At 47.5% G+C, this 13059-nt stretch overlaps 3 protein-coding genes across 3 annotated transcripts; 2 read left to right on the forward strand and 1 right to left on the reverse strand.

Moving 5' to 3' along the window:
• Window positions 1–1005: 1005 nt before the first annotated feature.
• On the reverse strand, window positions 1006–2950 carry VFPPC_18547 (hypothetical protein; the record flags this gene model as incomplete). The annotated part of the gene is made up of 2 exons (XM_022430140.1): window positions 1006–2078; window positions 2140–2950. The coding sequence occupies 2 exons, from the start codon at window positions 2948–2950 to the stop codon at window positions 1006–1008; spliced, it is 1884 nt and encodes a 627-aa protein (XP_022284966.1).
• Window positions 2951–6764: 3814 nt separating this feature from the next.
• VFPPC_12164 (transposase) lies at window positions 6765–8339 on the forward strand (the record flags this gene model as incomplete). Its single annotated transcript, XM_018290132.2, has 2 exons — window positions 6765–7109; window positions 7176–8339. The coding sequence occupies 2 exons, from the start codon at window positions 6765–6767 to the stop codon at window positions 8337–8339; spliced, it is 1509 nt and encodes a 502-aa protein (XP_018135788.2).
• Window positions 8340–9659: 1320 nt separating this feature from the next.
• VFPPC_18548 (transposase) lies at window positions 9660–12604 on the forward strand (the record flags this gene model as incomplete). Its single annotated transcript, XM_022430141.1, has 3 exons — window positions 9660–11048; window positions 11119–11738; window positions 12172–12604. 3 exons carry the CDS (start codon window positions 9660–9662, stop codon window positions 12602–12604), a joined length of 2442 nt encoding a protein of 813 aa, XP_022284967.1.
• Between the last annotated feature and the right edge of the window lie 455 nt (window positions 12605–13059).

Genomic DNA, 13059 nt, shown 5'->3' on the forward strand with positions numbered 1-13059 from the left:
GCAATTAATTCGCGAGAGGAAAACCGCGGCATTCGTAATTGCCCAAGTACTGGGATGGAACACACTCGACGATCGAGAGGGCCAAACCTCACCACCAATTGGTTTCGCACTGACCGATGACTCTGACTCAGCTGTTACCCGAATCAGCAAACGCTCTCTGGCGAGCAATGCTGGCAGAAGATGAGCATCTACCCCTTGTGCAGTCCGTGAAGTCGGGATAGTGTACATGTGCTTAGTCTATGTTCCCAATGGCGACCGGTCACCGAAAGTTCTTCAGAGATGGAACATGTAAGGGCCAACAAGGTACTCTAATTTGGAGCTGGTCACACTGGATATATCCAAATAGCAGAGTTGATATCGATATATCGTATCCAAATACGCTGGTCTGAGTGGCTCTATGTTGTCAGTTCGGGGTTGAGGTGGAAACTGCTTTTTAATGGTGAAGTACCGGTCCCTGGTTGTGCTGGTACTGGCCGTAGAATTTTGCTTGGTGACTGTGTGCGATGTACCCTTCCGGGTGATATAGAAATGGTGTTTGGGATAGGAGTGTTGGTCCTGTCTTGTGTTGGTTCCTGTTGGGTACGACTGTGCTGGTGGAGGTAGTGCTTCCTCAATCTCTTGTTCCTCTGCTTCCTCTTCCTCTTCCTCTCCTTCTTCTTCTTCCTCTTCCTCTGCTTCCTCCTCCCCTGCTGCTTCTTCTTCGGTTTCTTCATCGTCCTTTTCATTTTCCCTCACTCCTGGGGTACCAGTGTGGTAAATAATACAAACAATACGTATATTGGCAATATGGACCCCCTCGCAATATTATTGTATTGCCAAGTGATACATATTGTATTGCGTAATATGGAAATGATTCATATTGTATTGCGCAATATAACATTGATCCATATTGTATTGTATTGCCCGGAACCCAATATATTGACAATACGACAATATATCCCATTTATTGCACGTGACCGTGAAGGTATTATTCAACAGCCCGTGAACTAACTAAATTATTGTGCCTTAAAAGTCTCGTATCCCAAACCAGGACTTTAGACATTCTAATGCTTCAATTACATCGCTCCCCATCCGGTTTCGACGATCCGTGATGGTTATCTTTGCCCCAGAGAAGAGCCTTTCAGGCTCTGCAGACATTGCCGGGATTGACAGCATATCCACAGCCATTTTGCTAAAGTTAGGATACGTCTTCTGCTGCGTCTCCTCTAACCACCATGTAAGGGCGCTTGTGAACCCATAGACCCGTTCAGACTTACAATAATGCTCGTACTCATCCGTGATAAGTGCTGGTTGTAGATGTTTGTTCCTCCATTTCAAGAACTCGTTTGTAGTCGCCCGCGGGACCTCGGACAGAGGAGGTGATCCCACGGGTTTGTATTCACCCCACAGCGCCTCTATCAACTTCTTTGACGACTCAACCCACTCTGGCTTCCAGTTCTCGTGTATGTAGTGCCACTTATGCGAAGGGTGGAGCACAATCGCTGCAACATAGGCAGGCGATTCGTCAGTAAGGCGATAGTACTTATCCAATTTCGCCCAGCCTGAGTTATACATTGGTGCCATAATCGGATCATCAGTATATGCCTCTTTTCCTGCTTCGAATTGTGCCAACACGAAGTCCATAGCCAAGAGGACATTATCGAGAGTTGCAAATGATGATTCCAGAGCCTTGGTCGTCATTTTGAGCTTCTCCAAGAAAAATTTTATCTTCTCTAGGATGATCCAGTCTTCTGAAGAGAGCTCGTCACCAGCGCAGTCTTCTTCCATCCATTTGTTGAAATAACCGTCAACGGCGTCCTTAAGACTTAAGGCCGCTTGCAGCATGGTGTACCACGAACTCCACCTTGTGTCATTGTCTCTCGCAAGCTTGCGGTTATGGCTAATAGCCATAAACTTTTGGCTGCGCTGAACACTTCGTTGAATGTACACGACAAAGTTGTGAAGCTTAAGAGGACCTTTTCGCCGCCACGTCTCAATCTGCTTTAGTGTCACATTGTGCAGATCGGAATCTTCGTGGTCGAGCTTCTCATTATCGGTAACGAAGAGGAAGGATTTGGCGGCAAGGTTAATAATATGGCCTTGGCAGCGGAGTCGGTGAGATTTGGAATCATATTGAATGTCAAATTGGCGTAGAAGGGCTATAAATGTTAGCAGCGCTCGGAAGAAGTAGTGAGTCGTACCGACCAAGAGAAAGGGACTTCATCATTGTGTCGTTATTGCTTGCATTGTCCATCACGAAATATCCAAGTTTGGAAGCAAAACCCCAGTCTTCAACCACTTCCATGATTGCCGCGGCGAGGTGAGAACCATCATGCTCACTGTCGATGTCTTTTAAGGCCAAAGTGTGGTGTTCCAGCTTGCAGTCTTCCGTGACATAGTGAGCAACTACGCCTAAGATTGCCAAAGAGTTGGGAGAAGTCCAAAGGTCGCAGCTGATGTGAATCCTTGACTTTGCGGACTGTATGCGCTGCTTGACCTTCTCCTTCTGATCTTCATACTGCCGCATAATCCAGGTCTTGACAGTTTGGTGCGTGTCTGGAAGCCAAGTATCGATGTCGGCATTGATGTAGGCCAATAGGGCTCGGAATTCTGGGCATTCCACAAGCCGAAATGGAAGAGAACAGGCGGTAATAAACCTTACGTACAACACTTCGAGCTGGTCCGGGTCGATCGAGTCTCCGTATTGATCGTTGAGCCGACGACGTTTTCGGGCATTTTCTTCAGCCGTAAGACGAGCTTGTTCGAGAATAGTTTGTATGGTTCTGATTTTAGCTGTCCGTGGAGCGCCTTTTGGGAGACCGTGACCGTCAGGAGGAGGGTCAGTTAGGTGCTTGGCCGGAGCTCCAGTTCCACCAGAACAGGAATATGTTTTCTCACAGTACTTGCAGCGCCATTCCTCTTTTCCAGTCCTTTGATTGTAGTACCTAGTCTCTGTCTCCTCGTCTGGCATATGAGAGAAGACCCACGACGTTCTTGGCTTCGCGCAAGAGGACGCAGATGCCGTGCGAGGTTGCGACGATTGACATTGAGAGGTTTGGCTCTCCTCCGGGTCATGTAGCTGTTGGCTAGAAGGCCCCGAAAGGTCGTCGGATATTGGCGAACCTCTCCGTTGCGCCGTTTGCAAAAAATGCAGGCGTTGTTGAGGCATTGATTTTTATAGACGCACCGGGCGCATTTTCGCAGTAAGCCTGCCAAGAAACTAACCACTTGATTGCATCGATGAAAGGGGGAATTGAAAGCTGCTAGCGATCTGGCGAGCTCTAGCTTGGCACATACTCGGCACTCAGGGGCTTCTGGCGACACCTTCATTTGGTGGCGTTATTTGTGTCAGCCATGCGCAGGTCAACGGCCCTACCCGATACAATTGTTAAGTTGATGTCCATTACGTGTTTTCTTCTATGTAACTATGAGCAAAACGACTAAATCTTACCTTGGCTGAACCAAACAATATAAACAATATATTGCCAATATGAATTGTCTCATATTGTATTGTGACAATATCGCGAACCTCATATGGTATTGCGAGGGTTTCGCAGACCGCGTATTGTATTGTTACAATATCAGAAAGGTGCATATTATATGGTATGTACCGCGGTATATTGTTGTATTGCCATATTATTTACCACACTGGCTGCTTGCAGCAAATCTAGGCTTCACTTCTAGGCTGCGGCCGGTCCGACAAAGTATAAAATAGATCCTTCATTCCATCCTTAGAAAATGATGAGCGTTCGGTTGCCCCAAAAATCTCCTCCCGGCCTCTAGTGGTTTAGAGCCGAGGGAAGAACCAATTCGTTTAGACTCTAGTTCTTGGGCCAGCTGCCGACAGGTCACACCTTTGTTAATCAGTTCTCGTGAAGTCTGCTACTCGGACCGAGTGGTGAAGAACGTCGTCGAGCTCGTCTTGAGACCTGGGCATCTCGTAGCATTTCGAGCAGCGGATTTTCAGGTTTCAGCGAACTGTCCTCGGAATAGGATGTGCTACATAGGCGAGAACCTGAGGCAGAGGGACCGCGAAGCTTTCGTGGAGTCCGGCAGCGAATTACCCCTGGCCGGCCTTTGCTGGCGCCAGCAATATATCCACAATCGGTGAAGTCGTATTTCATGGGCCAGGACAGGTCGGGCTCGACGTCAAGGACGACGGACGACATGATGGATGGGACGTTTCGGGGCACGAACAACGGTTCGATTGGGCTTGGGCAAGTGGAGGTAGCGGAGCATTGGTTCCCAAGCTCAACGATTGGCCGTATACAAAGGGCATTGCCAATTTCGTGAATACGTAGCCTGTTTGGGTCAACCGGCGCGAGGAAGCTGCGATCATCGGGCTGACGGTGGAGAAATGGGTCATTGGGAAAACTGTACCGATGGCCGAGGTGGCGTCGTCCATGTTCCCATTCGCATGTCGAGATTCTGGTGCGTGAGGATGTGCTGGCTGCCAAGACCTCGTCCACCCCGACATTACCGTCCGCTGGAGCGATGGTAGCTGCTTGTTGTGAGGACCTGCACATCGCTGAGAAATCGGCCGAGAGTTGTCCAAAATATCTCTTTGTCGTAGCGAAGTTGGTGGCCTGCGAGGATGTATGGTTTGGGCGGGAGTTGAGGGGTCCGTTCCACAGCTAAATACCTCAAGCGCAAGTGGTGGGACACAACCACTGCACGTTGTGTCCCTTGTCACTATTAGGGAGGGCTAAACGGCTTGCATGCCTTGCAACACGGCCTGTTTAGTATGCGAGTCGGTGACTCGTTGCAACGTGTGGTAAAGGGAGGCGAAGTTGGCAGTTGTGGACCTCATACAATCATGATAATCTACGAAAGATCATACCCATCGAAATATTTGAAGGAACAATTTTAACCTTTGTTGTAATAGCCGACGTGAGCGATGCGCTTCGGAACTGATTTGACCACGCCAACTCTGTCCCTTTCCAGAAACATTACCTTGGCCGTATTGTTCGTGCTGATCCATGGGCCATTATACGTCGCGAAAAAAGCAGACCACAACCAGCTTTGAATCTTCGCATAAGGCTCGCTGATAGTCGTATCTACGCGTAAAACGCGTACAGACCTCTTTGTGGCCTTTGACGAAGTTTGAAGCCCATCGTGGTACTCCGCGGGGCGCGTCGCGATCGGCGAGCATTCGATTCGCCATATCTTGCACACCATTAAGCCGGAAAGGAAATGATCGCGAATCTAGGTCAAGGATATATTCCACGATTGTTGATTCCTCTAGGTTTGTAAGTTTTTCAGAGGGCGGCACAGTAGCACGTCGTGCGGCGATTCGCTTAACACGAGCATTAAGCATGCTGATTGCCGCGGGACTTTGCCCGTGTCCTCTATAAAAGATGCACACAAATGATTTCTCATCCAGGACTCAGAATTGACCCCGGACGAGCCACCGAGCAGTGGCATACATACGCGCCTTGCCGATACGAGTTATGCAGTTAAGTTGGCCAGATGTTTCACCATTAGGCAGCAACGCGGTTCAGCTTTTTGGGGTGCGGTTGGGCCTTCGTTGATCGGGACAATACGGCGGGATATTAGTACCGCAACTGCGAGAGGGCCAAACCACAAGTGCCACACATAACTGTCGCGCTATGCGATTCCAATGATGTTCACCTTGTCACATGGAGTAAAAGACCACTGATCGAATAAATTTAATTTTTTTTTCCCTTTTTCCCTTCCTTTCTCCAAACTGTTTTAATGGTCCTTTAAATGACAGCATTTATTTGACAATAGCATATTGTGCTTGCTTTGAATGAGCGACCTGATCTTGACAATATTGCCAATAACTATATGTTGGAAGCGCAAGGCTTCTATTCGGGTGATAATTATCACGGGATTTGGGGTACTTGTAACTGGTTTTTTGATGCTTGTTGAATTCATCTAGCTATAGATAACGTGCCCCTGTGTTGGTGTTGAGGCCTCCTCACGTGAGGTCTGTTTCAGCCACCGTTTGAAGCCATTCGCAGGCTGCTGGCTCCGCCGCCAAAGACGGCGGTGGAAGTAACAATATGTGTCAAGTCCCGTGTCTAAATTGTCGCGTTTAGCGGTTCCAATATAATTTACTACACGGAAGTACGACTCTTGATGATCTGAATTGCTGTCCGTTCCTGTTCTATCCTGGCCAGAGGGTTTCATATCATTTATCTCAGCAAAGAAGCATTATTACCAGTCTCCTAATTATTTTCAGGTGGCTGGCCGGCCTCTTCACCCCCTGATATGTATGATTTTATGACATCCAGCAATTACTCCAAGTCTGCTTGTTCAATCAACAGAGGCAGCCTTATCCAACAGTTGTATAGGTTCTAGGTCATGTAACGGCACGCTACTTGGTGAAATGGCGATCGAGCACTCCGGTAGAACCTCCGTACCGAAACTTTACGTTTGAACAGGTTGTCTGGAATGCGGTGTACCCCATGAAAATTGTTGGCAATCAAAATGACATGTAATCGTATGGATTTGCCATGTATATCTATGTACCAGTGTAACAGTGATCCACTTAACTAATCTTTGGTGTTTCCGATTAGTTCCAGTCAGTGAGATTGTGGTGGTCATAGCTTGGCACTCAAGGAGATAGCCCGAGCACGTCCCAAAATCGAGGCTGGCGAAATTTGTAAATCCCAGTTAACGTCGGGGACCCATTAACCGGCCAGACCCCTCAACCGGCCACACTTTTTCGTCTTTTCAACACCAAATGGCCAGCATTCCAACCGCGATTTCTCGTGCAATTTAACAACAATTTAAATTCTGTTTTAATTTTTGGATTCCCAATGCCAAACTACACGGAAGATGATATTCAAAACGCACTATCGGCCGTGCGCAGTGGCCTGTCTGTCAGAAAAGCTGCAGCACAGTCGGGGATACCAAGGACAACTATTCAAGATCGAATGTCCGGCTCCCATACGCGAATTGATGCATATGAACCGCGTCAGCGGCTATCGCAGAAGGATGAAAGTGCCCTGGTTACTTGGATAGTAGCCCAGTCGTCATTAAATGTGCCAATTACACATCGACAACTCTACCTCTTTGTCTCATATATCCTAGCCAAGGGAGGAGACCATCGCCCTTTGGGGAAGAATTGGGTAAAAGGATTCATACGTCGGCATCCTGAAATAGCAACTAGAAAAGGCAAGAAGATGGATTCCTGTCGCATTAATGGGGCTTCTGCTGATACAATCAAGAGCTTCTTTTCAAGGGTCCAGCTACCAGCAGTACAAGGAATCCCAGCGCGAAATCAATATAATATGGATGAGACTGGTGTTCACGAGGGTCAAGGGACTAATAGTCTTATCATTGGGAGTGCAGAAATTCGAGTAATTATTCGGAAGCAGCCTGGGTCGCGGTCTTGGACTACAATTATCGAATGCATCTCAGCAGACGGCAGGACACTTAGTCCTCTGGTGATATTCAAAGGAGCAAGCGTTCAACAGCAATGGTTTCCCGATAAATGCGATAAATATCATAAATGGCACTTTACAACATCACCAAATGGCTGGACTTCTGATGAAATTGGGCTTGCGTGGCTGCGCGAGGTCTTTATCCCGGAAACAGCACCAACTAACCCGAAAGAGCCACGGCTACTAATTGTAGATGGTCACGGAAGTCATACAACCGATGATTTTATGCTGGAATGCTTCAAAAATAAAATATACCTTCTTTTTCTGCCAGAGCATTCATCTCACGTTTTACAGCCGCTTGACGTTGGTGTCTTTAGCTCAGTCAAAGCCAGCTATCGCACTTTCATTATGGACCTTCAATTATCAACACCCTTGCTTTCAATAAACAAAATAACCTTCCTTGACTGTTATGACAAAGCTCGGAATACCGGAATTACCAAAGGAAACATTCTTTCAGGATGGCGGGCCACCGGAATTTATCCCACTAATATGAGCCGACCTCTCCTGTCAAAATCCCTCAAATCAGCGACTCAACCGCTCAAGGAAATAACGCAAGAGACACCACAAATGTGTACAAAGCAGCAAAATGACCTACTACAGACCCCACAGCGCGGTAGTCAAATTTTTGACTATATTCCCCAACTTCTTAGACCCAAAGACATAGACCCAACAGCCCGTCAGCTATTTCGTAAGATTCGGAAGGGAATTGACGATAAGAACATGCAGCTTGTTGAAGCCGAACAGAAGATTCAATCACTACAGCGGCAGATTGATCATCAGAAGCCAAGAAAGAAGCGAAAAGTCATACATGATCCTAATAGAAAATTCGCCAATATCAAAGACGTTGAAAAGACCCGGCAGCGTCTTCAAAGACGGCCTCCAGGACCCTCTATTGCAGACGGGGTCAATTTTGAGTCTCTATGTAATGAATGGAAGCTGGACAGCTAGAAAACACCAAATATTACTATTTTCATCTATCATGACCGTTGAAATCGAAGTTCCAATATGATGCCATTTGGTCCCACGGGTGGCCGGTTGGGGGGTCTGGCCGGTTAATGGGTCCCCGACGTTAGTTCTGTGCCGTAAACGAGATATTTTTTTGGCTAAAAGTACTGCTTGGTGGAGGGGGAAAGTTTGGCTCGCCAAGATCGCTAAGGTCTTGACCTATGTTTGGGGGGGTCTCATTCAGCCGTCCAGACGAGGTCTCTCTTGTTACTGCTCGGATAACATCCGATTTATTGCTACATCTGTGCCGCGCTGTCTATCACCTCACCACGGCATCCTCAGCGGATATGGAGACTAGTAAAGTCCCAACGGGCAACTTCCGCTTGCACCAGATTCAGAAGATTCTACTAAGATGTTACCTAAATCATGAAAAATATGTTTCAGGCGAGGTTTGTCCAGCCACTTACCCTGTCAAAGCGTAGTTACTGAGGTGTGGCAGTGACATGCTATCTGGAAGTACAAGAGAGCCATCCTTAGTCAAGTATCAAGTCTCGCGAGACAGGATGTTGTCCCTGGTACCTTAACGACGACGCCACGCAATTACGCGTCTTGCATGGAACTTGCAGATGCTTCTTTGCAATTATCTCCACACTTTTTTCAAGCCGTGTTGAAGTCTAGGACGACAAGCCATTTCGGCGACCCAGCAATGTTTGGTGTACCGTGTGCGAGTTGGGATGCCGACTGATTGTACCCCACCGCATCATGTGGCTGTGTTTCCGCCCCGCGGGACAGAAATAAATGCCGTCCCATTCCTCGAACAAATAAGTGACGATTTCTAGCATCGATTCAATATCTCACATCTCGTTTTCCTCGTAAGCTCTATCAGTAAGCTTTTCTTTCAATGAAGAGTGCAGAAACAGTTACCACAGACCTGGAATCCCGCTTACCTACCAGTAGGATCACTCGTGCCATCAAAACAAGACAGTCTTTAATCGGACGCACCCCCCACATTCAGCCACACCTAAGGTACCTTAAGCCACATAGCCTCCGACTTCGCGGACTGAAGCAACCGACGTCGAAACTGTTCAGTGTTGGTTGTCATTGTCGCCATTCTTAAAACTAACCAATTAAGCATTGTTGAGGTGATAGAAATTCCTCTTTGACTTCTAAACCACCGCCTGTCAGTTGTCAGTGGGTAGCAAGCGTCCCAGTAGTTCTTACAGGACTGCGGTCTAGATGCTAGGACTTCGAGACATGCAGAAGTCCTAGATCTTAACAGAAGCGCCAATCTGCATATAGCCATAAAATCCTGTTAAGACAAATATGTTAATTCGCAGTGTATTGAATACAATAGCTTTACAAGCCGTCGATAAGACTCTTCTAATGCTGGCTATGGCGCACCCTCCAGGCTTCCCCGAACCGTCTGAAACGCTACCTGTCGACTCAGCAGATGAATCTATTAGTGACTCCGATGAATGTAACGAGATCGATGAATCTGAGGATTGGAATGGTGAACCATGGGAGGCGGTCTTTCCATCGGACTCTCCTCTTCTAACAACAACTTATGAGTCTCTTGAGTTGCTCCTCGACAGCCTAAAGGAGTTTTGTGTTCAGAATCGGATGGGCCTCATCACGATACGAAGTCAAAAGAATAAGGCGAAGACTAGAACAATAAAATGTGAGCTTGTCTGTGATAAGAGTCGGTATTATAAGCCCAGAGAGTCAATCGCCAAAATACGGAACACGAATACAACGAAGTTGGCCGCCAACTGCCCGTTCAAAGTTATCGTTCAGTCCCTCCATGCCAACAACTACGAATGGTCCATGAGAGTTGTCAGCTCCCTTCATCGAGACCACGGGCCATCACAAGGCCTCACCGAGCACTACCAATGGAGAAAGTTAACAGACGAACAAATGAACCTCCTGAAAGATCTTTGTCTTGACAAGACGATCTCTTCTCGATCCGTTCATAAGCAACTGTGCCAAAAGTGGCCTCAGATTGCTATTCGCAGGACAGATATATATAACTGGCGATGGAAAGTCAACCAAGCCAAACGTCAAGGCTACGGCCCCGCCAATGACTTTGTACGGACGCTCTCTGAGTCGAAGAGAGTCTGGATATGGGGCTTAGACTGGATTCATGATGAGTTCCGTTTTCGAAATGCCGCTTGGGCTTATCATAAAGGGGGAAAGATGTGGCAACAATTCTCGTCATGTCTCCAGATTGACGCTACATATAAGACCAACTGCTATAAAATGCCTTTGGTTACTGTCGTAACTGTATCGTCGGAGAAGACGTCCATGCCAATTTGTTATGGCCTTCTTAATAACGAACAAGTTGCTACTTATGAGTGGTTCCTCCAACAGCTGTCGAGATTCCAACAAGCAGGCAACATCGCGCCGCCAAAAGTTATTATCACGGATAAGGACGACCAGCTGCGTGCTGCAGCACGGCAAATATTTCCTAATGCGCAACTTCAGCTATGTGTCTTCCATATCAACAGCAATGTGGTCTTATCTATTAAGAAGTGGTGGAAGAAAACCGATGGCTCTGAGACAGATAGCGATAGTGACAATGCAGATACTGCTGACATTCAAGAGATGGAACGTGGGAATGTCAACGTTAAAGATATGAAGGATTCCAAACTTGGCCCTGTTCCCAAACGAGTATTAAAAACTCGAGCTGGTCTGTACCTCCTCTGGAGACATATGGTATTTAGCAGATCGGAGGACGAGTTCAAATCAAGCATGGCGGCAACTTCAAGAGACCTTTGAACACCAGGAGCGCATTCTGAGTTATCTCAAGAGCACATATTTACCTTTGAAGAAAGAATGGGCATGCTGCTATACTCGCCATTATCGGAACTTCGGTTTGATTACGACAGCACCGGCCGAGTCAAACCATCATTCTCTGAAGACCTACAACCTATCCCTTCGGTCCGACCTCCCTGATGTCGAAGAGGCCACAGCTAGTCAGACAGTGGATAAACGTCTGCTATATAAAGACAAAATACAACAAGCAAACACCACCATTCGGAACCAGTTCTCAGGAAGAGAGTGGCTTGGCCAGCTGCCTTTAAGTGTCACTCGTTGGGCACTAGACCAACTCAACGAGATCCACAGGCTTATGGAATCAGGCCAGATCTCCAAGAAGCCTTTACTAGCGTGTACAGGCTCTACTAAGGCTCAATACGGCTTGCCTTGTGCTCACATGCTCCTCAGGTTAGCTGATCAAGATAAGCCACTGAAGAGGGAAGACTTGGATCCATTTTGGCACATCAAACGATCTCGAGAAATTGACGATCCTCTTCTTCAGGTACAGCGTCCTCCGATGGGAATACCCAAGGGCAGCGCTCCTAATAGTGCGAATAGTGCGTGTGGACACCCCAAACTGCTCCTTCAGTGCGTTTGACTGGGCCACACTAAACCACCAGTGCGTTTGAAACAGCTGGACTGAACTAGCAGTGTGCCTGAGCAACCCCACACTACACTGTTAGTCCGTCTGTCACCATCAGACAACACCATGGTGCAAGCCACAATTTGCACTAGTAGTGTGAAACGTGCCACAAAATTGCCCCCACCTTCAATTTCCCAGTTCAGCTCCCTCACTGCTCACTGACCAATGGTCGTTGCCCAGCTTCATCTGGCACTATTAGTACCACTATTAGTGGGCGACCTTCGCACTGAACCAGTCGCCCGTGTGGTCGGGTTGCACTACACTGTCAGTGTAATTTAACAACACCGCACTGAACTATCAGTGTGGTGCAAGAAACGTACACTGAACTAATAGTGTATGCACTAATAGTGTGCGCTGCAGTGTGCACCAATAGTACAGTTTTCAGCTCGCACTATTAGGAGCGCTGCCCAAGGGACAACCACAAAATGGCGAACCATTTGGCAACGAACGTGCGATTCCCGATCATCAACTTGCGCCTCAAGGGTCAACACGAAGTGGCGTTAAGAGGTCAGCACGTCGGAACTACTCTCAATTCGAGCTAGGGTCAACTCTTGACGAGGAAGACGCAGCCGACCTACCAGACCAACAACAGCCTCGGCGAAAGCGGAGTAAAGTTTCTGCTAGAGTCACAACTCGAGTTACTCGTCAACAGGCAAAGGGACACAGGGGCGGGAATAATCCAGCTAAACAGCATCATTCTCCAGATGTAGAGGAGGACCATAAAATAACGAAGATTTTGCTTGCGAAGAGACAGAAAAAGTGGAAGGAAAAGGAAAAGGTTGGTGATAGCATTGTAGTTGCAACGGATTAAGGTAGGAAGTCACCCTGGGGTGGTAGCAAAATACTACTCAGGCACTGTAAGTAGTTGTTGGTATGGTGGAAATACTGGAGATATCACTTGCAGCAAATTTGACCGGGACATTATCGGAGACTGCTGTGGCTGAATGTGGGGGGGGTGCGTCCGAATAGAGATTTGGGTGCGTCCGATTAAAGACTGTCCAAAACAAAAGATGCCTGGCGAAATCGTCAACCAACCCACTGCCAACCAGGAACTCCTTCCAGTTCATCCTGCCAATACGATTGAATCCCGGCAGCCAGTGAGTGTTTTCTCTGTGCGCTATTTGCATTTAATTGCTCCATTGTGAGTATTGCCTAGTTGCTGAGCATGCGAAATTTGGTAGACTGTCGAACCACAGATGAATACCGATGTTCCTATACTTCGCGGCGGAGAATATGCTTCTTGCGACTTTTGTTGTTGCGGCTGTT

The sequence above is a fragment of the Pochonia chlamydosporia genome (assembly GCF_001653235.2).
Source record: "Pochonia chlamydosporia 170 chromosome Unknown PCv3seq00015, whole genome shotgun sequence".
Taxonomy (NCBI): Eukaryota; Fungi; Ascomycota; class Sordariomycetes; order Hypocreales; family Clavicipitaceae; genus Pochonia; species Pochonia chlamydosporia.